At 39.2% G+C, this 27,109-nt stretch overlaps 1 protein-coding gene and 1 long non-coding RNA gene across 3 annotated transcripts in view; both read left to right on the top strand.

Annotated features, from left to right (window-relative positions):
* hnf4g (hepatocyte nuclear factor 4, gamma) overlaps positions 1-2,764 on the top strand; it is a 12,391-nt gene extending 9,627 nt beyond the window's left edge. For both annotated transcript variants that reach the window (XM_064333193.1, XM_064333194.1), the window contains exons 6-10: positions 124-211; positions 430-582; positions 799-1,035; positions 1,498-1,620; positions 1,726-2,764. In XM_064333193.1, coding sequence (XP_064189263.1) covers positions 124-211; positions 430-582; positions 799-1,035; positions 1,498-1,620; positions 1,726-1,859 — 735 coding nt within the window. In that variant the 3' untranslated portion in view covers positions 1,860-2,764. The remainder of the gene's footprint in view (positions 1-123; positions 212-429; positions 583-798; positions 1,036-1,497; positions 1,621-1,725) is intronic.
* Positions 2,765-3,279: 515 nt separating this feature from the next.
* LOC135253639 (uncharacterized) lies at positions 3,280-8,827 on the top strand. Its single transcript, XR_010329669.1, has 2 exons — positions 3,280-3,375; positions 8,322-8,827. It is a non-coding gene; the product is annotated as an uncharacterized LOC135253639 (long non-coding RNA).
* The last annotated feature ends 18,282 nt before the right edge of the window (positions 8,828-27,109 follow it).

The following is a 27,109-nucleotide window of genomic DNA, read 5'->3' as shown; positions in this document are numbered from 1 at the left end:
AGGACCTTATAGCACTTCCTTTTTTAAAATATGCAAGTTCTTAATAGGTACGATAAGTCATGTTGTAATGGTGTATGGACAGCCCTTGAATGAGTTGTCTTAGGCTTTTATTTTTTGCTTTAGGTGAGTTTATTACGGGCACATGCAGGGGAACACCTTCTGCTAGGAGTGGCAAAGAGATCAATGCCTTACAAAGACATGCTGCTGCTTGGTAAGAATGAATTGATTCACATCATATTATGCAACTGTATTTTCACATCGTTTCAAAATCAAAGAACAGAGTAGATATTTGTATGTTTCAATTTGCAATAGTGGCCACTTTGCCGCTGACAAACAATATTTCATGATAATTTTATTTTCACCGTGTGAACACATTCTGCATTTTAAAATGTTGTGTCTAATAAGGTGTTAATTGTTTTCCCCCTACAGGTAATGGTTATGTAATTCCTCGAAATTGTGAGGAGGCAGAGATCAGTCGGGTCGCGAACCGTGTTCTCGATGAGCTGGTGTTGCCCTTTCAAGACATTCAAATTGATGACAATGAATATGCAGCTCTGAAAGCCATTGTGTTTTTTGACCCAGGTATTACTGTCAAATTAATGATTTGCACTGTTGTGTAGTTGGCACCCCCCACCCCCATTTAATACCATAGCCCACTTTGTATTAGTTTTTTTTATATCACTTACTGTAGCTGTAATGCCTACTAAATGAACCCTCTAAATGTCTTAAGCCATTCAATGTTCAAAATTTCAGTTGCACTGCAAAAAACATTAATCTTCCATTCTTTTGTGCCATAAGATGCCAAGAGTCTCCGTGATCCTGCAAAGATTAAGAGCATGAGGTACCAGGTGCAGATGAGCTTGGAGGACTACATCAACGACCGCCAGTACGATTCTCGAGGCCGCTTCGGCGAGCTCCTCCTCCTGCTCCCCACTCTGCAGAGCATCACCTGGCAGATGATTGAGCAGCTGCAGTTTGTCAAGCTCTTTGGCCTGGCCAAGATAGACAACCTGCTGCAAGAGATGCTACTCGGGGGTGAGTCTGCCCACATCTCACTCAGCAAGAGAATGAAACCCTGGGAAAATACCTGGTAGGATGCACAAAGCAGATTTAAATGGCCAAAGTATTACTTTCGCTGTCGCTGTACTTCATTTTACAATTTGCAATCCACACAGTAGGCCTACTGTGTGAGAGGGCTAGTGGAGGTCAGAGGAGAAATGTGTCTCTCATTGACAACAACTAGTTGCTTGTAGATGCCTTACCTTGCTGCGAAGATCAGATGTAGCGATAACCCCATGTGACAATCTGTGACATCATGTGCATGGCATGGAGAATTTCACAAAGAAAGGAGATTCATTATGATTGCTGAACATCCCCAAATACAGTCCAATTTAGCTACCATGTCATTCCGAGTCCTGGTCATAGTTGGTTAATGACTTAAAAACTGAAAATATAATCTCAGGTTTCAATCCCGTAACGCATTTTAAATGTTAACAGGGCTGTCCTCAGATCCGTCCCACCTTCACCTTCCAGGCCAAACCCAGCTAGCCAAGGATCCACAGATGGGACAGACAATCGTAATCACCGCTCTGCCACCCTCTGTCCATGCTGAACATATAGGTATGCTCTGGGACCCCCTTTAAGCAGGATGACGTCACATACAGTTTAATGTGCCTTTTACGATTTTTAACTGATCTCTCCCTACGACTCATTGTCTCTCACCAGCTTCTCCAGAAACACCCACCCCATCGCCACCACAAGGACAGGGACAAGAGGCGTACAGTCTGGCTACCAGCCCAACACTTCTGCTGTCCACACAGCCAGCCACAAACAGACATTCCCCTGACCCCACTGTTTGAATGTCTATAATTTGCCTTTCCACAAACTAAGGTTGAGTTTCTATTTGGATAAGAACATAAGATATAAACCATACCTGTGGTTTATATGGCTACAACTAAAATGCATGTAATAGAAACATAAGATGTATTTTAAAAACGTTTAATCAAGTCCAAAACGAAAACTGTTATGTACACATCTGCCACTTAGTTAGTTATACTGTAGTTCCACTGGTAACTGTAGATGGCATTAGAGTTCAGATTCTACAGAGTTGTCTATTACTATCACCAATCAAAAACATAACTATGTTATGACTATGATATGTACCCCTGACCACAAAAATACTTAGCTAAATGTAATGTGCTGCAACTAATATATTTGCAGGATAAAAATACTTTTTATGGGCATGTTTGTCCTTAGCTATTAGTTTTGTGAATCAACTGTTATAACCTGTTGTTATGGTTCCTTTTTTTGGGGATTTCTGAGCTGACAATTTGAAAGTAATAGCGTTGTGATTTAGAACTACAATGAATAAAGTACCCAGATTACTGTGCTGATACACAAATATAATGCACAGCTGTTAAACAATACAATGCTTTTAATTGCATATTTTCTTGTTGTAAATATAGAATATATTTTATTTTAAGGAAACACTTTGTAAAATATGCATAAAACCTTGCAAAGTTATTGTGTTATTGTACGTTTCATAATTATACACATCCTGCGCCATGTTTCATTTTATATCACCTAATTGCAAATAATCTAAATTTCTGTATAGCCTGTCCTTAGAAGTACTGTGGTGTGGGTCCTATATATTTTATTGCAGAATAACCTCATGTTGTGTCTCATTATTTTGTAGCACTTCACTTGTGCATAAATCATAACCATGATCTTGAGATGTATACCTATGTCATCTTAAAGATTTTTTTTTTATAATTAGGCTTTTTGTACGCTGCATTTTCTTAGATACAATCTAGCAATATTTTTGTTGAGAACCTGTTAAAAGCATCTTAAAGAGAAGATCATTGCTGTTATTGTTATATAATAAGATATTCACATTTAGAATAATTTATTTTATGAGAATGATTTATTAAAATACACATTGTAGTAAACTATCAAACAGATATACATTGAAATGTTCAAATCTTCAAGTTTGAATAAAACAAAAACATGAAAAACCTGTCACTTTGTCCATTATATTCACGCATGTACCCGCAAACGATGTCTTTTTAAAAATATTTGTCCAGTCTTATAGCGGCTCCCTAAGCATTTGGCTGAACATTAAATCGTCGAAAGAGAAAATTTATTTTATATTCTATCGCCATCTTGTGGTTATTTTGAGAAACGTCAGTGAAAAAAACTGCAAATTATCGATGAACTAATTCAGAATTAGTAAAGGAACACATTGTCACGGCATTTTCGAGACGGGAGGCGTTACGAGGACGGTAAGCAAACGAGTGAGTACCAGAAGCAATACTTTTTCTAACATTAACGCCAACATACGTCCAATCAGGTTTCTGCCTTTCGACTGAAGTTGTAGTAAGTAAGGATTCATTGTGGTTGTGGTGGGAGTAATATGTGAAAACTTGTTTCATGTGTGTTTACAAACATGCAAACAAACATGGAAACCATACAGACACGGACCTCCAGTAGGCTTTGCATGCTTCATATAGGCTACTAATAGAGTTTGGGAATATGTCTCGTAGGCCTATGTAGCAGACAAACCCTCAGGTTCTGTAATATTGGCGTCCAGAGGATAATTGACATGTGACTGCACAAAATCCAGAGGCCTACTGGAAAGGTAGGAATAGTATTTTGTAAACAAAGAAAAATCGCAGGCTACTGAATTGATAGATCACCACTTGTTGGACCATGATATGACATAGTAATACACGACGTTAGCTGTGCCAAGAATGGAAATATAGCCTCTGCCATGCGTCGTGAAAAACAATACAGTTTATTTCATGCATATTGTAAACGTTCTGTCGTGTAGCCAGATTTATTAACATTTCGTTAAACAGCAGCCATTTCAGAAATGTATCTAAGATTATCCGCTGGGTGACTGGTGAATAATTTTTAAGAGTCAGGGTTTTGAGGTCTTTAAGTTTCAGAATGCTTTGCGAGGTGGTTGAGTAGGCTAGCCTACTTTATTAATGTTCTTTGTGTTGGCACGGGGTGGATGGTTCTTAGGTTCTTCCAGTGAAGTTGATATTCTTTCTGGTACCCGAAGCTGTTGTAAATTGAATAATATTAATAGAGAAGGGCTGTGTTGCAACCAAGGGCACTGGATTTGCAATTGTAGATTTTACAAAGTTAAAACATCAGGAGGGATGGAGGGAGGGATGTTGACTCAGCTAGTTACCATTTCTAAATTTGTGTATACTTAATTTGTTTTGTGGCTGCTGACACTTTTTGTACACTCGCATTCATTGTTTAGTTGTCCCATTTGTTTGTACATAGCATGTAATATCTACATACTGTAGGTGGCCATCGTTCCTGCAATTGGCATCTCAAAACGCAGCACAGGTAGCGGTCAAGGACGTGTTTGTTCTATTGCTGAATTTTAAATAAATTAATATTTTTAATTGCAAGCTATTATGCATTGCTACTGGTACCAGCTGAAAGGTAGTAGACATGTGCAGTTCATTTTTATTTGATCCTTATAGCCTAATGCCCATCACATGTCAAATAGTGGTCATATACAAGCTTGATAAGCCATTTAAAAAAAATGATATTTTAGTTTGTGGGGTGGATAACTTTTTTATGCAAGGTGACCTTCCATGAAACAAGATGGTATCAAATCATTGAATGGAAGTGGAGTCATTGAGGAGAGAGAGAGCTTGGCTTCTAGAGAAAAGCTTCCCAGCAAGCCAGCACTTATCAGACTGCTATTGGTGCCAGCTGTCAGTCCTCCAGAATTTTGCTAATTGGCATGACATCGGGCTGCTTGGGACAGAATCATTCATCAGCTATTTTGCAGTCTTTTAACACCTGATCCTCATCTGAACATTCTTGCCTTGTCTAGTCTTGTGGACTGCTGGAGTGCCAGTTTGCAAATTACAGGCGGGCCGACAGTTGTGCTGCTGCTGGCTCGCTAGTGGGCACTCTGTTTGCAACCAAATACAAATACCGGGCATCTGTAGCCTGTTATGCATGCACCGTTGGGTTGCTCTAAGAAATGGTCAAATCCGCACGTGTCATGCATATGTTAGAGTCTTTCCTAAAATCCACAGATATGCTCTGTTCTGTGCAGTTTGTGCCCTGCTACATTTTCATCCTTCAGATACTTAAGTTGTCAGTTTCGATTGAAGACACAGAAAACTCATTCCAGACAATGGGCAGGTAAAATCTGCTGGACCAAGTTTGTTTAATGTAGCTATAATATGAAAAACTGCAATCATAGGAGCCTTTTTGGAGGTCTTCAGTTGCTTTATATTTTTATGTTTGTAATTGTATACAGTTTAAATAATGATTTTTACAGTTGGAGAACAAATTGTAATACAGTGTATCAGTTTATCTGTTATTAGTTTCTAATGCAGAATCATATTTCTATGCCATACAGCTCAGAGTGTATAACACTTTGAAAATTGGTACAGGAACGTATTGCTTGTACAGTATAGTTCAGTGTAAGGTTCAGTTTTGCATATCTCAGGAATGCAATATTTTGATCCTGCTACACACATAGGGTAGCTAATATTGTGCATATTGTAGTTGGATTCTCTAGATATTTTTATGGCTAATTGACTCCATCTCCATAAATGAGTTAATTAGATTAAACATTTTTGTGTGCTTCATTTAGAATCTGGCAGATTCAGAACATAATATGCACAGCAGATATGGTCTTTTATAGTACCTTATTATGGAATCTTTTCTGGTATTACCAGAGTAGCGTATTACATTTTGGAACATTATCTATTTGGCAGTCATCCTAGTCCACTTTCACACGGATTACACTTTACGCAATATCGATGTAAATATTTACTGAAGCGGTTCAGGTTAGGGTACACTCACCCAGCAGATATGTGAACTTGCTATCGTGTGCTTCCAGGTCTGTTTGGTCATGCTGCCACCCTCAACGGGAACATTACTGCTCTTTGTGAGAATCTGACTGGTCTACAAAGAGGACATAGATTGAGAGATATTTTATAGTAGCCTAGCTTTGTCTTGATCCTACAAATCACTTCCTATTATGACATACATGCTTAAAAGTGTTGTGCTGCCATATGTGGATCCATCTTGTTTGATATTTTGATTGGTGCGTGTTCACTTGCTTACAGAAGACACTTGGGAAACGGCCAATTCCGAAGTAGTCGTCTAGCAGGTCTGTGGATGTGAGTGAACGTTATTCATCAACAGGATGCCGTGGTTTAAAAATGTTAGAGATGAGCCAACGAATGCTAAAAAAGTGGCTTCCTGTGCCATCTTCCTGTAATGCCACTTCACCCTCGCCTTCTCTATATTAACACACGTTTCTGTGACTAGTTTTTAAGGAACTTATTTTTTAAACTGTCTGAGAGTCTTAAAATACTCTTTAAACATGTTGCCTGCTGAAAGGATAAGAAAGTCACGTAAGGGCAAGTAGATGCGTTTTTGAGCTGTATACTGTGGCTCTCTGTCAAGGGTTTGCATTGTATTGCCTGACTGAACATAGGGACTGAACGCATGGAGTTAACATGCATACATACTCAGCCTGAATGGTCTTGCTAAATAACAATTGAGGCAAATCAAATGCGGACGGCTTTCTCAGTGCTGCCCGTTCTCTTATGATATATTATTTATTTCAGGGGAGAGAAAAGAACATATTCTTAAGGCTAGAGCTTGCCGTAGGTCGTCATAAAGCATTTTGCTTTTCTTTGTCTTCTCCACAGACACCGTTCCTTTCTCTGAAAATCAATTACTGCAAACATTGTTTTCAATCATAGAAATTCATTTATTCACTGTTTGTAATGTCTCTTTGTCAGACAGGGTCTATATCACATTTAGGCAGATTTAACTGACTCAGTCTTCATGTCACGCCACAACTGAATGTCATTTGTTCATTTTTTTATTCCTTCAAATTTGAATTTATCAAATAGAATGGGCTCATAATGAATCTAACACAACACAGAGAGTAAAATAGTGAAATAGTAAAAAAGTCTGCAATGCACTCAGCATGAAGCAAATGTTATGTTGTGAATTCAGTCAATCTAGTTCTTTTTGTGACAGATTCTATTTTGCATACAAAGTAATGCTTCAAGTCTGGTTGAATTTGACAAAAACTAGTTACAAATGCCATACAACACCTGTAACTTTTGTTTAGCTTTTTCCAGCCTTTGATACTTTTTAAACAGGTCAGACATCTTCCGCTCATAGCCCAAGTCCAGACATTTGGTATGCGCATGCTTTTCTGGAAATAATGTAATGGACAAATGTCAGTAAACTCAATGAGCTGGAGGCAGCCCAGACGATGCTGGGGAATGACAGGACCATCTTTTAAACGCTGATTTGAATGGAGAGAGATGTGCGGCTGCTCGATAAGCAGGACAAAATCTACCCGGAGATTCTCTTGCAGAGCTTGAAGGTTAAATTAGGACATTTGTTCACATTTTTATTCAGGTGAACTACGGTTTTCTTTCAGAATGTTTCATGTTATCTGGTTGTGAAAGTGGGGTGATCTGCCATACAAATTGGGAACAATGCACTCAAATGAATATAAGTACGAGTGCATGAATAGATAGTGAGTAGCAGATAATGTCTGTATTCCTACGCCACGTTCAGTGCCAGCTGCATTTTTTCCCACAGCCAGCTCTTCCAGTCATAAATCATAGATGGTTACTGTGCAATATTTTGTTGAATTGACAGGTGAATCTATAGCCATAGCAAGTCGTTGATTTCAGCTTTCATCAAATGAAGCTCATGATTGCTGGGAATTTGAAGCATCATTTCAGGGAAAAACCGTACCGTCACTCTGCGCACGTGACAAATGTTCGGAAACTTGTTGCAGAAAACCGCAAGTGTCACATTAAATATGCCCATCGAAAATGTAATTTCACATTGGAGAATGGAACACTGAGTACCTCAAGCATTCAACGAACAAAACATAGGTTTTCAGATTATGACTGAGAAAATTTTATGTCTGTTTATGTATTTATTTATTTTTGTTGGCGATACCTTTCAAGAGATAAGCATGGTGGCTGGGTCGCTAGTGCAAAATAAACATTCCAAAATCTGCAATCAACTCAATAATGAAGTGTCAGCTCAGAACAGGTTCAGCTGCAGTGCTTGACACGGGTTAGGCTGTACACACGCAGGCCTGTTTAATGAACAAACACACAATGCTGCTCGTGCTTATTTGTATACAAACCATTACTTCGGCATTCCGGTCACATATCTTATTTCGAGAGTTCAGCTTTGTGTGACAGGCCGGTATTAAGCCCTGGAAAGCTGATGCCGTACTGTCTGGAGTGGAAAGAATAATTATTTCCTTTCTGTTCTTTCTGCTGAAGGAAACGGCACACTACACCGCAGAATTCCAATAACGGTGAAGGGCTTCAGGGTGCTGCCGCTCCGCAGTACTCCATATGGATTGGCACGCCGCTTTGAGAACGTTTTCTAGCCGCCATATTGTCAGGCCCGTTATTTGCCCTGGCTCTGTGTCGTAGCGTGACACTGAGGCTGTGCCAGCTTTTGTCACTGATGTGCGAAAGGTCCACCTTCAGAACAGGAAGCCATTGTGTTGTTTGTATATGAAACGCATGTCTCTGTACACTTGAGTTCCGATGTCCCTGTAGGAGGAAAAATCCTAACACTATAGAGACATGTTGGGTTTCAACCACCAGGGGTCACCAAAAGCCTGTGGTCTTCATTGAAGGTGTTTTATTTTCATGTCATGAATATACGCTGATTTCTCTCTGTGACATGTTAACATTTTCCAGTATGTAAATTAAATTGTTTGCGATTCCCCTGAATGTGTTTCTACTTAAAATATCATGTCTGTACTTCATTTATACTATCATTGATTCCCAAATGATTTTCTTTCACTTGCAGCCAAGGCATGAAATGTGAAATGTGCATGTTTCTCTTTGCGTGTGTGTACGTGCGCATGTGTGTGTGTTTGCATGTATGAATGTGTGTGTGTGTGTGTGTGTGTGTGTGTGTGTATAACATTTATGATTTTTCGTCAGCATAAAAAGAGAACAAACCAGACATTATTCATTCTATATAGGCCTATGTGGCCTCACTTTTTCCCAAATGCAGATTTTTAGAACTCTATCTCCTTTTTAAAACTATATCTAATTTTTAAGATTCAGAAAGCGCATAAGGGTTTCACCTCTGTTGGTGCAGCAACTTTGACAGTGCAAAATGGAGACTTGTCTTCTCTTTGGTTTTTGATGTGGAGAGGAAAGAAGAAAAAAAAAATGCATTTATTCCCAGTAATGTAAGTACAGTTTAAAATTAATGGTGTCTGTCAAACCCGGGACCAACTTGCCATTCAGCTGGAGATTAAGGGCAAAGATTGTAGCCCATCATTTTTCACACATGCATTTACTCATAATTCCCCGCTGTCACCACCCGATCGGCTGCATTTCTACCCGAAGCCGAGGAGGGGGATGTGGTGCCTCCCTTTTCTCAGAGTGCATTCTGAGGCCTCGCTAGCTCTGCAGAATGCTGCTTGCCCTTTTTTCCATCAGGCACATATCTTTCCTGATTAAACCTCTTCACGGTAGCAAAAAAAAAAGTACATTTTCAAAAAACCGATGAGGTCCTGCCGCGGTCTCCATGACACCTGTCTCGCCATATATTTTATTTTTTTATTTTTTTTTTGTACCGTGAATACGGGACCCGGCGAACAACAAAGCAGAAAAAAAGCAGGGCGAATTCAATGTGGTCCTCAGTGACATTAGGAGTCTCCACATAATGTCCCGGCTGCATCTAAGAAAAACGCTTGTGAAATGTATTCAATTCAAATTAAATTGATGTAGCATGGAGTAATCTTTCTCTATTAAATGTGTCACTTTCTGCAATTGTTCCCTAATATCCTTTACAGCTTCAATATAAGATTAGTACTTTCTGTGCCGCCACAGTTTCGGTAACCTACTGAATTATTCACTGAGTCGTAACCCTCTGTTATCAGGATAGAAAGGCCTTGATTATAACAGGAAGCCAAGTGTATAAAATCATTTTCCTTTAAAGGAAATATTTCACTCCATAGAAATTTGAATTACAATTATCAAATATACACATACAGAGTAATATGAAATTAATTATATGGGTACACTGGCTCCCTTTGTACATGGTAGGGACTCGCTTCTAATTTATGTAGGAAATAATTAGATCTCAAGCTTATTAAGGAGCTGCCTTGCAAATGAAAGGTGAACTACTTTCAGTTCTTTCCATTTAACGTGTGCCAAAATTCAAAACACTGATATTCCATTTCTTTGAGTTTGTAATAGATGCCAACAATTCAAAGTTTTTGAGGCTTTGCATGTTTAATATGTGCCACTGGTCGTGGATGCTTTAGTCATATGAAGGGGAAAACAAAATATAGATAATGACTGCTGTCTCCAGTGACGTTCTGGTCACTCCAGGCAAACTGTTAAACAGTCACATCCTGTGAAATGCCTTAACTGATTGCTGACAGTTTTATTTACGCCTCTCAATTGGACCCATGCACACATTTTCTGTAAAGTTGCTCTAAATGGATTCATCTCCATTAGCATTAACGTCCGTGGTATCACACCTATCCCGTTATACCTGTGATAAACAAAGTTGGAGAGGAAAATTAGAGTGTTGCGGCTGGCTGGCTGTGGGAAGGGAGGGCTGGAGAGATATTTTGCGATGTTTCTCTCTCCCTCATCTGGATGTGGTTCCATCTGCTGCTTGGCCCATAAAATGTACAGTAACTTCAGTCGTGTGCTGGTTTCCTCTTGTTCTCCCATCCAGTCCAATCATCTGCTACAGCTCAGATTGGGCCAGTATCCATGCAGAAGTCACATGACCAAGCAGATCATGAAACTCTTCTTCTCTGAAAAAAGTTCCATGTAGACAACATGTAACAAGTCAAGATTTAAAATACAGATATACCTAAAGTGCCTTTTTATGAATAATAATAATAATAATGAAACTGCTGCTTAGCACATGTATCCATCCAATAAATATGTTTTCTTTCATCCAGGGCTTTCTGCGTATTGAAGTGTAAAGTGTGACCTAATGTATTATAACAGTAACAAAGGGCGCGTGGCATTATATTGCCTAAGAAACACAGTGCATGTCTGTATTCAGAGAAGGCGAGTTGACTTTTAAGTGCATTTGTGTATTCACTGAACCAAATTGACAGGCTTGTGTCTGAGAGAGATAATCACAGTCAATTCTGCTGGTGCTAGTTCTGGGGGGGTAAATAACCTACCTGGCTGGGCAAGATTGGAGTGCTGCTCGGCAGCTGATAAAGCAAACACCAGCACAGCTTTAATCCTGTTTACGTACTTATTTTTCATATTTCACCGCGGTTGAAATGTAACAGGCTAATTTGGGCCAGTGCTCACTAATAGTTTTTGCATGTACGCACGGCAACAGAACTTGGAACAGGGCATCCTTTGAGCGCTGTATGGAAATCTGTAGAAACTTGAAGCAGTGAGGCGAATGGGACACGGTTCATTGGGCAGGCAATGTTTTTGATAGTTGCCTTAAATATAATTTCTCCCAACCAAAGTTCTGGGCTAAGATAGCTATATGATCATTAAAAACAAGTAATATTCTTGATTGGAAATGTGTATTTTAAAACAATATCAAAACCAGGTTATATATATTTTTTAAACCTGCATGCTGCCCTGAATATTCCATATAGAGAGATCGGTGTGAGGGATTGGATGCATTGAATTTTGGATACAAACGTCATCCCTCAACCCAGGCGGGCAGAATCTGAGGAGGAGCGTTTTTCATCGCGTTTCCAGGACGGAGCAGCGAGGAGCCCGGTTCTTATTCCGACGGGCGTCGCTTCGGCAGGAGCTGTAAATTGATTACGCCGCCCGGGCCCCCGTCTCCGCGCGCCTCGGAAATTTACTTAAACCGCCGGCGTGAACTTCCCGTAACCCCGCGCGCGAGACACTCATCACGCGCGTGGGCGCGGAGGCGAAAATGGAAGGAGGTCCATCATGTCGGCGGAAGAGCGTCTCCCGCGTTGGAGCCGGCCCGTTCCGTCCTCCAAGAGCGCCGGGAGAGGCCCGGATTGGACACGCCCGCGCAATCTCGAGTGGCGTCGCTTTCATTACACCGCCGTGGCCGCGGCCGCCGCCCGTATTATTATTTATTTTTGTACAAGTGCTCACCTCTCGGCTGCGATCAGGCCCTATACCGCTTTCATCAGTCTAATGCACCCCTCGTGCTCAGTGCCCACATAGTGCCATTCCTCGCTCATTTCTGTAATTTCATTCCCTTAACCTCCTTTAATAATTCCTACTTCCTGGCCCATTGTGGCGTCCCGGGCTATATTTTTTTATAAAATTGATGTATTCATGTTTAAAGCATTTTGAATCACCCACTCTCTCATTTCAGAGCAGGAAGCTTCGCTTTGTGACAGGAAGTGGAAAGAGCACTCTGAGATTGGCCCCTTTGTCTGTCCCTCATCGGCCTGACATGAGCACCTGCTTCCTGTCCTTGCGACCGGGACTTACCGGCCCTCCCGAAATGAAAGATCATCGCGGGCGCTCGGAAAGGTAGTGTCGTGTAATGTATACATATATCTCCCGCTGATTCGATTAAGCCGGGATGTAAAATGCAGAAATAATGGTTATATTTGCGGTCCAGGGCTACTTTAATCATGCAATTATAATAAGAGCCTTGTTAATATTCAATGCTTCTTTCCCCCCTCGTGCTACTCAGGTGAATTAATTCACTCAAGCAAACTCTGCTGATCCTCTCGCTCCTGTGCTCTCGGCCTCCTCTTCATCGCTCCGCACGATCTCATTTCCCCCCGCACTTTACCCACCCTTTATTCCACGGCTCCGCGTGCCTCAGCCCCGACTTCAAAAAAACCAGCACGTTACATTATTCTCTCTAACAGTGAATTATTTCCTCCTCATCAGCATCGACTATTGATGTTGATTTTCCGCTTTGAGCGAGGACTTTTCTCCTGTCTTTTATGCAAAGTTTGGACTGTTACAATTTTAATGTCCGCGTCGGTTTCGTTGTTGAGGCGCCGGCCTGATAATTCGGGATGTGTTTTCAGTCGCTCTGTTGCAGTGGGTTGGATCAAGACATCGCTCTTGCACCCTGCGTTCTGTTCTTCAGCCCATGTGGGCCTCCTGAGTTGTATCCAGTGGGATTAGTGGACAATATGGAATTTACGTTTTAGGCATTTGGCAGATGCTTTTAGCCGAAGCAACTTAGAAAGGTGCAGTTAACGTGGGCAAGTGCATCTTTATCGTACTGTACCTCCAGGTAGTGCTCGCATTTCAGCCAAATCCTGTGTCTGCCCTTGAAAGAGCCTGCACCAGAGCGTGCTCAGGGGTGTTAGGACTGCGGTCATGAACAGAATGCTCCCCTCCTAAACCTGCTGGCTCTTTGGCCCGAAGGTGTCTGGCTTGCGTCCAGAAATAAAAGGGGTTTTCCCCCAAAACGTTTGTCTGATGCGGCACGACTTTGCCGAGGAGCCACCACCTCCAGCGCAGCGCGCTCGTACCGACAAAGTAAACATTAAAGCGTAATATTTAGCCTTGCGTTTGTGCCCATGGCCACGCGATGCCAATTACTCATCTTTCGCATCAAGCCCTCTCCACAAATGTGGCGCACAGATGTGTTGTGATGCTGGAGTGTGCTTTGAATCCCAGGACATTCCTATTAGCATGTCTGCTTTCCTCCACGCCTCAGTCAGGTGACATTTTGCTTCTCGGCGCGCGGGGTCATTGGTATAAATTAATTTTGCCCGCTCCTTTGTGAATAATGAACTATAGCCCAGGAATGTGTTATTAATTATTTGGTGCCACTTCATCAGTGCAGCTTGAGATGTATGAAAGCCGCAGTGTTTGATCAAAGCAACCCAATCCACCATATATTTAAATCCGGGTTAAGAGGTTGTCCATTCAGAGGCGAGGTACAGAGAAATTACCGTACGTCGCTAACGCTCCATTCAGTTTTGATGGGAGCCGCAGTAAATAATAAACAAATCATTTCTGCTCCCTGCTCTACCGCAAGCACCTTTCAGTCTGTAACACCTTGCATCTTAAAAGTGGATAATAATTACAGATAAACACACTTTTGTGTAATGTATTTTTTTTTTTATGCGTGTGGTGTTTTTTTATTTTTATGTCCTTGGAAACTTCCAACAAGTCTGCATACAATTTGTTTTTATATGATCCTTTGTAGAGAGCTATTTCCTGTTTTCAGGTTAAAACAAGAGTGTCTCTTTTCATCCCCGCTAACCTCTATATAAACTATCCAGCTGGCACCTTTGTAAATTGAATAAAACTTGGTTAAAAGTTCCATTGTTTTGTAGTGGCAATAAAAATATACCACAGTCCTCACAGAACGGGGTAATGCTCGTTTTGCAGAGATGAAACTTGGGCTCCCCCTCACACTTAACATCTGACTAGATTTAACATGGATTTGTACTTCCTCTTTGCCACTGTGCTTCACTATTTCCTTCTGGCAAAAGGTGACATTGGGCTACTCAAAGACCCTTAAAGGGCACCTTCGTCCACATTGCTATTGCAATAACATTTGCAAAGTTCATTTGGTCATGAAACCACAGAACTCGCACTTATGACCTTTATGAGACTGCGCTTTGTCTGTGTTGGGCTAACAGACGCTGATAGCCTTGGTCAACTTTGTTGCGCTGGTGTGTACTCAAAGGGTCCCACAGCTACTTAAAATCTCTCCCCTGACTGTAGGTTTCAAGATTCCATCTTGAACATCTCACATTAAAATACACCGTGAGAGTTACAAGCCGAAGGTCCCTAATCGGCAGGGCTCAATGGCCAGTTCAAAGGCAGGTATTTTTCATCTCTGATTTTTACCTACCAAATGGGGACAAAACTTAAACAATCAAGATAAATAAAACAAAATGTGACGCTTACGCTCACGCTTTGAGCTGAGAAACCTGTCTCTCTAGCTCATTCATTTGTGAGCCTCCCTTCAAATTGGTGTTACAAAGCAGCGCGAGGTGACTTCAACTTCATTAAGCAGACTTTCGCCTTGAGGAACGTGTTAAAATGTTTGTTAAACAGTGGGCCCGCCACGACTGGCGGACGCGTTTGACAAAACGGTAATTTGGAGAAGGCGCACGCCAGCAAAGCAAATAGGTTAAAGGGCCCGTCGCAGGTTAAAATAATCTGCATAACCGTTCCAACAGTTCAATTACAGCTTGTTGTTCCGCCGAGCACACTCCAGCGCTCCTAGGGTTTTAAATTATGGGCAGATGCCTGCAATCGCGAGCTCCCTCCATTGTGCCGGCCCGCTCCCCGCCTTCATTGGAGCGAGCCGTCCAATGGGATTACTGTAAGTCTTCACAGCAGTCCGCTCGCCGCTGATCAGAAATTCATATCCCTGGATGTTAGATTGCTCTCTTCATTCCGTCCTCGTGACGGCTGGGATTGCTGTCATGGTGTCAGGCAAAAAAAAAAGAGAAAAAAAAGAAAGAAAAAAAATTAGCATTCTGCAGCCCCAAATTTCGCTGTCCAGCACATAATCAGAAAAGAAAGTAGATGAATAGTAATTCCGTCCGTCAGAGAATAGAAATTGCTCCGGCACCGCGATGCTGCGGTCGGCGGATCCCTGGTCAGGAGATGGGCGTAAAAAATACTGCAGTGTCTGCAGTGGCAGTTATTTGCACACTACACACAAACCCCGTGTTTCATGCACACACACACACACACACACACACACATTTTTTTTTTCAAGTCTCATCCTGTTTGATAAAGCACCATGTGCAGATTCCGTCCCTGTTTTTCGTTGCCGAGCGATAATAACTCCCAGACTTCCTGCCTTCTCCGAGGTGGGGTTTTGGAAACCCCGGGAATTACAGGCGAATCGCAAGGATATCTGGTAGATAGTTTCAAGGGCACGCTGAATTAATCACAAGGGGCTGGCTGGCGGGAGGTCATCGAGTGTCTTCTGAGCATCATTTTGGGTCATACGTCTCAAGGCGATGGCGGCGTGTGTACTGTACTGTAATATCCCCTATCTGGTTTAGTTGTCTGGGTCCGAAAGGGATGCACGCACACACACACAGAGAATAGGGCGGTTGAGAAGGGAAGGAAACAGCCTGGTAAATATACACAACCCTTTATACTATGTTCTCTTTTTTTCTTTCCTGTTCGATCACATATACGGTCATATTGTAAAATGCACGCTGCCATTTAAGTTGTGCTTGTCTCATCACCCCCAGCATTGTCCGCATTGCCTTGTTTTTTTTTTTTCCTTCTGTTCTATCACAAACACATTCAGCCATCAATAAGATTGTGAGTTCCGTCAGCGGGCTGCGTGTGCATAATGTTCTTTGTGTAGTAAAGCAGTTTTAACTGTCGTAGAGGCCTCGTCGGGGGGGGCAACGGCCGGGACATTTTAATATACAGGAGATGATCACTCTTTAAAGGACGCCTTGTTATTCTCCTCCGATTAATCTGCGCGCGTTAATTCTCCCTGTCTTTAGCGGTGAACCTGCTGGAAGCGCTCTGACATTTAAGGTGCGCAGATTTACCGTTAGCGGCCCTGATTCTTATCGGCCCGGGCTATCCATCATCTTTAATCATGCAAAAAGCGGGATTACCTCGTCACCGCGTTCCGTCGGGCGTGCGCGGGGGGAGGGAGGGAGGGAGGGAGGGAGGGAGGGCGACGCGAGCGAAGAGAAAAGATTTACATGAGAATGAGTGACGCACAGGAAAAATGGTTTTAAATGATCATTAAGAAATGCGGATTTCGGACGGGAGCCCTTGGCTCAGCGATGCCCATTTTGGGGCAATGAGGTGCCGGAGTCGTCGCATAAGCGTGGGGATGATTTCGTCCGCTGGGGTGCACTTCCCATCCTGCACCTTAAAGCATATCCCACCTTAACAGGCACGTACATTTAGAAACACACAAAGTGCTTTGCAAATGTGATTTCAATGTTTTGTTTTTTTTGTGTGTAAAAAAAAAAAATCAAAAACAAACCCTGCAGTATATACTTTTTCTTTTTTTTTACATTTTCAGTGTTGTTTCAGCTTAATTCAGTTGAACAATTCAAATACCTTAGGCCTCATATGAAATAGCTATTTGCCTTTTGTGAGGATTTTAATGTTATCTATGTGCTGCATAATGCTGAGAATGATCATGAATATTTTATGAGGCAGGAGAAATATAGCCAGAATAGCTGCATTATGGTTTTAATGTATATAGAAAATAATGCATACGCCAAATGCACACAATTTAAAAAATCTGCACTAGGAATTCTGAAATTGCAACTCTATTGTTTAACTAAATGGCTTTAGTAGCATGCTATTTTTAAGCAGTTAATGCACTTGGCGAATATTTTCTGAATGCAGATCTATTAAAAACATGTGAGAAGTACTCTTACATGCTCACCTCATACTCTGCTCAATGCTGAGCAGATCAACATAGTAACCAATGCGGTCGTCGCTTTTTATTGTAGGCATGTCCAAGTACAGTATTTATGTTTTATATTTTATATGACTATTTTATATTGCTGTATCAAACAGACGTACATAACATATTGATCAGGGTTACTTTCCTTTCATCATTAATTTTGGATGCAACCAGAAGGACAAGTTCTTTAATAATACTTCTCAATTTTTGAATATTTTCCCTTCTTCATGTAACATCTGTTTTTGTTTCCAATTGAAAACAAACTTAAAGGGTATCTTTTTATTCTTTTTGAAGGACATCTGCAAATATTATTTTAAGTGGAAACACATGCAAGCTGTATATCCAACTTAACTGATAAATCTAGACAAGTATTAATGTTGTTGTCTTCTGTCACAATATAAGTACCCACAAATAAACCTAGAAGTAGAGGCAATGCTGATTATATATGTAGTGTGCAATATATTTGTGCACGTGTGTATTGTTTATACAAAGGAATCCCTGCATCCTTTTATAAACATGCATCCTTTTTTTCTCAGTTCAAAAGTACCAGAGCAGTCAATTTAAGTTATCAAGTTGAACAGCATGTTCTAGAACACTGACACCAATTCCTAGGCAGTCTCATTGCTTTCAGTTGCTTTTTTTCCCTGCTAGGTATTTTATTAACCTTTTATCTCCATTTTTGAAGTTACTCTCAGTTCGGACACCAGCTGCATGCTGGTAATATAAAACGCATAGGTACAGGGAGGAAGAAAGCTTTTCCTTTCTATATGCAGCAGACATACTGCTAATGAAAACAGGGTGTAGATTTCCTTCACTGCATTTCATATACTTGAAGGCATGGAGGACATTTTGGCAGCCCATTCCATCCTGTCCCCCACACACCTCTCACACTCGCTCACTTTAGACTCTGTTCATGTGCCTGAATATGGAAATTCAAAGCTGGTATAATATAATACTTCGGTAAACTACATTTTACTGAAATCCCTCACTGATCCGGAATAAATTCCTGGCTGTCTTTTTAAAGACTGCTTCCATATGTTGTGGACAGTAATTTTCATTCTTGAGACGTGAACTAAATTGGGTCCTAATATGATGTTCTAAGATATATAATACAGCTCAGAAACAAATGTTTATTTTATTTTATTTCATATTATTTGTAGGGCCCTGCTACAGTGATGTTGTTAGAACCAAAATGCCAAATGGTCTCGTTCAAAGAATCCACCATAAGCTACAGTTACACTTGCAGTGGATACAAAGCCACAGCAGGTAGCTTCGGTTATGAAGAGAAAGCAGTGATAAAGCAAACCAGCATTTCATAGGTGAAGTAAATATGAATGAAGTAAATATGTTGTGTGTGTTGTCCATGTTTATTTGAATAACATGCATCTCTTCTGCTGTAATTTGCTTCACATGTATCTTACATGAAATATGAATTCAGACAGAAATGGCCAAAATAACATTAGAGTGACTGACTGGTATATGTGTATTATAGAGTGTGTATTTTATAAATACAACATGTCACTTCTGTATTTCTGTGTTTGGAACGTATCACGGTCAGAACTTACATTTTCCGAGACCTCCAATAGGTGTCAGTGTTTCCTTAAGCATTTGGCTTACTGCACTGTCTGTCATCTCAAGAAATTAGTAGGAAAGGGGCTTGGAATTATTATAGCCATTTATAGGCTGTTATTTAAAAGAAAAAATGTAAACAAGACATTCCTTAGCTCAGTTTATAGAGTATGTTAAAGTGACAAGTCTGATGTGAAGCTTGAACAATTTGCATTATTATAGAGTGGGTTTCTGACTTAACGGCATAAATATGCATTATGGTGAGTGTCCACAAAATTGAAAATTTTTTCACCTCCCACAGTATGGAACAAAAGTTATCTTAAAAGCAGTCCACTCTCCTGATGCTTTAAAAATATTTTTTTATCTCTGGCAAATCTGCTTATTGTATTATATGAATGCAGAATATTATATAGTCACAAAATAATTAAAATTTACAAGAAAAAAGAATCACTGTACTTATAGTCATAAAGATATCAGATTAAAATCCCTCTGTGCTTCTGGCTCCACACTCTCTGTGCATCATCAAATCCATTTCTAATTTTATGGATTTTGTTTAGGGCTGTATCAAGACTGACCCTTAGCTTCGACATATAATGTTCTTAATATCCAGATTAAATTTTCTTTAATCTGTTCTACAACATGTGAAATGATTTCTGCAATCAAGTACAATGTCCTGTGTACGTCACTGATTACAGTTAAGTTTCTAAATGCTGGACCATGCAGATGTACTTTCACGATGGAGATGCAATTAGAAAGTAAAAAGCAAGAAATGCTATAGAGGTGGCATTATATGGTCAGAGCAGTTAATGAAACTGGCGGATTAATGCAGACGGTATGAGAGTGGATTAAAAGACAGCACCCTGAGACAAAAGATCTGAAAGACCCTCAAAATGTGGTATATTAAAATGTGCAGGTAACATTTTCAAAACATAATATAGTAAAGTGTACACACACATACCGTACACACACACACACAACCATTTTTAGCACAATATTACACATCACACTTGTACATTGTACATTATAGTTTACAATTTACAAAACGTGCATATGCTACATCTATATGTTAGCGCCTCCAAAACCAAGAGGCATTGATAAGGATTTTATTATTTGTAATCTGCAAAGAGGCAGGGAAACGTTGCACTTTTTGTTTCTGATATGCAAGTAATGCATGTTAAAGCTTTATCATGTATTAATAGGATTAATAATTGCCAGTGGAATTAAATTCAGAAACATTGTAGAGCCGTGATAGGTGTGTTTGTGAAATACTTTTGGAAGCAGCCACCTGCACATGTGGGACAGCTGTTTCAGAGTGAAAAATGCTAAATGCAGAACAGGACCCAAGCTTTTCTAAGCAAAGGCACAGGGAGCACCCTGATGTTGTACATAGCAAATTGAAACTGAAGATTGCTTTCCCATAGACTTTATCTTAAAGCAGTAAAACAAGTAGCTGTGACTACAACTGCAGGTATTGATTTTGTAATTTCAGCAAATTAAGAACAAGACAGGAAACCTATTAAACCTTTCAGTGATTGCCATTGGTACTTTTTGGTGATGCAGGGGTTGACGTTTAAATTAGACCCCTGCCCTTGTTAGGGATGACTACTGGTTTTTGATTTTAAAACAGTATGTTTCTAATTATGCAATGGAACTAAACACACACACACACACACACGCACACACACACAATATATATATATATATATATATATATATATATATATATATATATATATAGTAGTGTGTAATTTATCATACACAATGTATATTGCTACAAAGAAATGTAATGAATCACTCATCTTTTTGCCTGCCTCAAAATTTAGTAATAAAGGAACCGGGACCACAGCTGCTCAGCAATATTATCTGTCGCAATATTAAAAATAATGATAAAATAAAAATCTCTATAACAGGGATTGGTAGGTTATTACATTTTTGTAATATGAGGCTGTATAGCTACAGATGTTATGTGATTTAATTTCATATTTTAAGATTGTCCTTGGTAATTTACTTAAATAATTTAAATGTAGAGAAACTCAAAATTCATATATTATGAATTCATAATTATGCATAGAAATTATCAGTGAGAATAAATTGTTTGTTGGTGATGTTAGATATTTGACATCTGATAGCAAATATCAATGCAATAGCAATTTAATATGTGGAATACACATCGCTGGTGACATCCCTTCCATGGTTATTCTTTTCTAATATTATGTTTTCAAAAATAATGAAAATGATATTTTTGTCATTGATCATTATTCTTATAACCAAATCTGCATTGACAATTCATTTCCCCTAATCTGATACATTGTGAATGAAATTAATAATTTGTCTGCACCGAGGAATATTTGAACTTGAGAAAAGAAGGGGGGGTGATGAGAACTGTATGAATTCTCCTCAATTGTGACAGTTTTGATCTGGTGCCATACAATGAATTTTAAATGGGGAGCCTAGGGCATCAGCCAAAAATCTCACTAACACAAAAGGTGTGAGAGGGGTTTGTAATTCACCAAGGGGTATTAGGGAACCTAATTAGCGGAAGTGCAAATGAATTTTTATTTCATGCATTAAAGGTGTCATTTTGAGGAGCAGGTTTACTCTGAATGCATTGAGATTGTCAGTGCAGGGCAGAATGTGTGGGAAAATCACAAGCTAATTCATTGATTGCCCCTTGGAAATTATGGCTGTTAATTGTTAGGTAATTAACATGGAGCTGCAATTTCGCTGGCCTTGGGGGGCGATTAATGTTTCAATATGTCATATTAGCGGAGAATGGGTTCCAAAAGCCTGTCTTTTATACACGGTTTGGAGACAGATGGCGTATTGTGAACTGCAGAAATGTTTTGTTTTCCTGAAGTTTGAAAAGTGTCGAGGGAGTCTTTTTTGTGTAAGCATTGTTTATTCAGTGCAGATACATTATAATTATTTACATCAATACGTGCTAAATTGAGGCAAGTTGTTCTGAAAAGATTGCATTAAAATGTTCTTTTGCAAACACATACATTTTTATAATTTAGCATGCATGTGCATTTGAAAACTGGATTTGTAATGATGACATTGGAAATAGCTGATACAAAAAACCTCAGTGTATTCATCATAGCTTACTCTATAAGCTGTCCATAGGCTTGAATTTTATGGAAAGTGTACACATTATTTACATGAAGCAGTAAGAAATGTATATGAATTTATTTAAATGAAGCCTTTCACACTTTACTAAGATCTAACCATGCTACATTATCAAGTATTTGATTTTTCATTTTAGAGAGGTATTAGAATAGTTTATATTGATAAGCATATGCTCAAAATCAATTGGCTTTTTAAAATACATATTCTTTTAATTTTTTATTCCTTTTGCTGATATATGCCTTTATTTTTTAGACATAATATAATCTTTTTTTTTTTTTACTTTGATGAATGAAAGCAGTTAGAGGTAGGCAATGCCTTTTTGTTGTCTCCCATTTCGTTTTTGCCACAATGGAACTTGTCAATATATTTATGAAACCCTTCTGTGTTCTGTTTCTAGTAGAGCTTCAAACTGACATTGATCAGATAGGCACTGAACTAGCTTTGGCTGTATTCCTAACATTAACACCTCCAGCTAATCGACTTGACAGATTTTTGACCTGACCTAGAAAATCTGATAGCTTCCCCTTGATTGACAAAGCCACCATCTTTTAAGGTCACATGAACACAGAATGTCTGTGACTGGTACAAATGCAAATGGTGCAAATTAACTGGACATTTTATTGTGTGTGTGTGTGCGTGTGTATGTGTGTTCATGCGTGCATGCATGCGTGTGTGTGTATACATGTTTTTGTGTTCACACACATAGATGATTAAAAAGATACAATCAAAATAATCGGTAGGTAATGTTAAATGCCAAATTCAACTGCCGTTGGTTCAGTGTTTAAAAACTGAATACAGAAACTATCAATGATGATGTAAGGATTGTAACTATGTTTTAAATTTTGTTTTGAATTGGAGGGAACTGAACAGTGCAAAAACAATTGTGTGATGTGGACCGGGTGCTGCATACAGTATGTTAGTGCAAATGTACACCAAAATGTATTCTACCACATTCAAACACTCATAGCATTTCCGACCCTATTTCTTTTAGCAATCTGTGATTAATAAATACCCCTCTGCATCCTCAGGAAGGAAACAAATACTGGCACCTTTCTGTCTGCCTAACGTCACGTCACCTTCACATGTCCGCAATTATTGCAGTTGTTGATGATGTCAGCAGTGCAGCAGTACGAAAGATTAATGGTAAAACAAAGATACACACTTTCATAGACAGCACACTCATGGACATGTATCTAGAATCAACCGTGTGAATCAGACAAAACCATGAGCCATAGTTACACAAAAGATCTTCAGTAACAATTTGTTTTTGTGTTTCTGTTGCTCCCCTGTTGCAGTTTTTAATGAGGGGATGTCACATTCAGATAAAATATAAATCTCAGTATATAATCTTATGTGATTTCATATATATAAAAAATCTAGTAATTCTACTTATGTTTCCCTTAAACAAACAAACAGAATCCATTTTGACCACATAATAATTTTTGAATTTGTCTGCATAATAATGCAAATTATACATAACATTTTTTTAAACATATGTATTGTAAGATTCAATCCAGTACCTTCCCAGAGCAAAATATATCGACATTTCTGAGAGAGTGTGCTGTACAAATTAAAAAGACAAATTGGCTGTCGCCTTTAAAAAGATCACCAAGTAAGAAAACATTTGTACATATATCAGGAGGGTGAGCCGTAGCTGATGAATGGTGTTGTAGGTCCCACCTTCAACTGGTGACAACAAGAGTTGTCTCTATAACCTATATTTATTTTTAGATAGACATCCAAATGTGGCCATCAGTGAAATTATTTTGGATTATTCTATTCAGGCAGCTGAATTTGAGATTTATGCAAAGTTGGCCGAATCCTGTCCTAGACATTGCTTGCACGTATTAACATGTTCAAGATTACTCTTAAAATGGCTGACTTTGTTTATAGAGACAAGGACTCCTACCTACATATTCAAAGCTGTGCAGGGTAAACAGTGGGTTTTCACCTCTAGTCCGCTGTGGACCTAATCTCAGCTGGCAGCATCATGCTGTGGTCATTTTGTCTGAAGAGACGTGTTGTTATCTTGATTTGGCCAGAACAACTGCTAAAAGAAGCCCCAGCCCACTGGTCTGCCCCTTTTTTCATTCCTTTTTTTTGAAACCAAGAAAAACCACTGCAAATTTTATGTTACTTATATGTCCAGAATTACACTTGTGCTCAATAATAGGTTTAAAGGTTTCTTATACCCACATGGATTGTGTTCTTAGGATCTTTGATATATGTTAATGTGTACACAAAGATTAATGAATGTCTATGTAATAGTAGAGATTGTGATTCTGGAAAGTTAATAGTTAAAACATTTTTGGAGGGGTATACAGTGCGTTGTGCTGGTAATTTATGTCACTGACTGGTGCTTGAAGTTTATTTCCTATAGTAAATGAACTAAAATACTGCATGCCGGGTATATTGTATTTATGGACACATTCACAGATAAGGAAGTGTAAATGTTTATAAAATCAGCATTATTAAAAAAAAAAAAATTGTATCTGGAACATTAATATTGCCCTTACTGTACCTACAATTTGCTGCTGTTTATTTGCTGTGTTTTGAACCGAAATTCAAATCCTCAATCAATAATTCAGACATTATATAAAAGATTTTAAATCAATTATTTGAAGTCATCATAATCGTCTCCAGAGTTCATAGACCAAAAATGATGCAAATATATGGTGACTTAGGTCACAAAGTATTGTGTGCGTGTGGTTGGAATCTCTTTGGTCTCTTTAAATAAACCCCACTTTCATTGAATTAGACTTGCCAGAACAGATGGAACAGATGGAATGGGATTATTTTCAGAAATTTGAATATTTTAAATTCATTTTTAGTATTTCTTGAGTGATTGTGCAATTTGCATATAGAAAAGATTATTATTTCCTCCTCTTCAGAATTAAAATTGGTGAGCAATTAAAATGTAGTGGAGATTAAAATGAACATCCCTTCGATATCAAAAAGATTGCTAAGGGGTCACAATAATCAGAACTTACATTTTAATCAGGAGAAAATATGAAATATGAATTACGGATTTCATATAAAGTTGGGTTTATAATGATTTCTGCATAAGTCTTATACTTTGGCATTCTAAGAAGCTTATAAATAAAACTGTATGAAGCAGGTTACAAAACTAGTGTGTTGCAGTTAGTTTACATCCTGGATTATGGGGAACACTTTTTCATGAATTACATAAATGACTTTCATGTGCATGTCCACAACAATGCAAAATTGAATCCAGAACTGAATTTGTACTGCGCTTTTTACAAAAAATAATAATCATAATAATGTGAAGGTGTCTGGGCATTAGTTCGATTTACATTAAGTTCTTCAGCTGTGCTGCTACTGTATATTCAGCGGTACTGTATTTGTGTTGGGGGATGTCTACACCTGGGCAAATTAAAGTTCATACCTGGGCCAGTCCTCACTCCACACCATTTCCCCACCTCCCCAGTTTACAGAATGAATGGCCGAAGAAGCGGCGCTCCCGTTGTTGTTGTTTGTTGTTGCTGATGTTGTCCTCGGCTTGTCTCTGTCTCAGAGTCTCCGGGTTTCTCGCTGTCCCCGTCTCAGCTCGGCGAGGCCTTCTCCCGAGGCGCAGCAGGACCCCGGAGCCGAGCGGGAAATGGGGTCAATGCTCTACCTGAGGAGCCTCACGAAGGGACAAGTAGGTGAAGCATCTAACTTAAATTATCACAATAAGCATTCATGCAAAGCTGATGTGTGTCAGAAAGGGGAGGACAACAGCAAAGTCTGCATTTTCTTCATCCCGTGCACTGAAGACAGAGGTGCTTCCATTGAAAGGAAGCACTAGCACACTTATTCTGAGATACAGCAATGTGTTTTCATTTAAATCTGCATTTTTTTAGTAGGCAATAGTATTTTTTACTGTTTGCGCCACTGAAATGATCCAGATCTGTATGTTTAGACCTTTAAAAAAATACAGCATGTGTTATATAAAAATACAATAAGGGGAAATGTGACTGTGTTTCAGGAAGTCAGCACAGTTAAGAGGTAGGCCTATTTATACTGTAATTAAATTTAAAATATTCTATGGGCTCACTACTCTTTGGAGGCAATAAAATACTCATACTGTATGTTCTTTCTAAGTTAATATGGTGTTTGTTTTTATCTTACATGGAATTTAAAATGAATCAGTCACATCTGTAATGGAATGCATTTAATTAATGCATTCCTTTGTTTAATGCAAAAATTAGTAAATCAGATTAAATCAAATAAAAGCAGGTTCAGAGTCACTGTGACCAGTGTGAAAATCGGTGGTGGGAAAACAGAGACTAACCTGCGCAATCACAGTTTTGTAGTATTCTTGGCATAAATGTTGTTTACGTGTGTAAGCGAATCTATAAGTCTGGGTGAGAGTCTTTTGCCAACACTGCCCTATAATCAGGCAATGGCAAGGCAATAATCCCCCGATGTTGTACCGGGGATGCAATGGATCAATCAATTCCCCAGCGTTTCTCAGAAAACAAGGCGTAAATTTCCTTGAAAATAAATAGTTTTAGATTATAGATTCCCTTCGGTATCTTCCACTGCTGAGCCGTTACAGAAGCCATAATATTAATATCGATGCATTGGTTTTACTCCTCTGACAGTCTGTTCTTCCAAATTCAGCAATGATATATCATTATCACAACTGTTGGAAGAAATCCATAGGATCAATACATTTGCGGGCTAACTGGGATTTGGATTGCTTACACGCTGAGCTGCTTGTTGTACCACAAGTCAAGTACATCGAGCCACAGGCAACCACAGCCCAACATGCAGCTGTCATTTGCTGTTACTCTTCATTCAGAGAAGAGAAAGTAAGCTGATCATTTCATGGAATTGTTTTTTTGGGTTTGAATCTGGGATAAGCTTCCGTGTTTTATTTTTTTCTCTTTTTCCATTTATTGAATGTACACACAAGAGGACAGCTGTATGAAACCTGTATGGAAATGCCACATTTAACAATAATGTATATGGTTCTATTAAGCATTTTTAATCAACACTAGTGTAATTATTTTTTGTGTAA

This window comes from Anguilla rostrata, chromosome 4, assembly GCF_018555375.3.
Source record: "Anguilla rostrata isolate EN2019 chromosome 4, ASM1855537v3, whole genome shotgun sequence".
In the NCBI taxonomy this organism is placed as follows: domain Eukaryota; kingdom Metazoa; phylum Chordata; class Actinopteri; order Anguilliformes; family Anguillidae; genus Anguilla; species Anguilla rostrata.
This window is presented reverse-complemented; position numbering and strand designations above follow the sequence as displayed.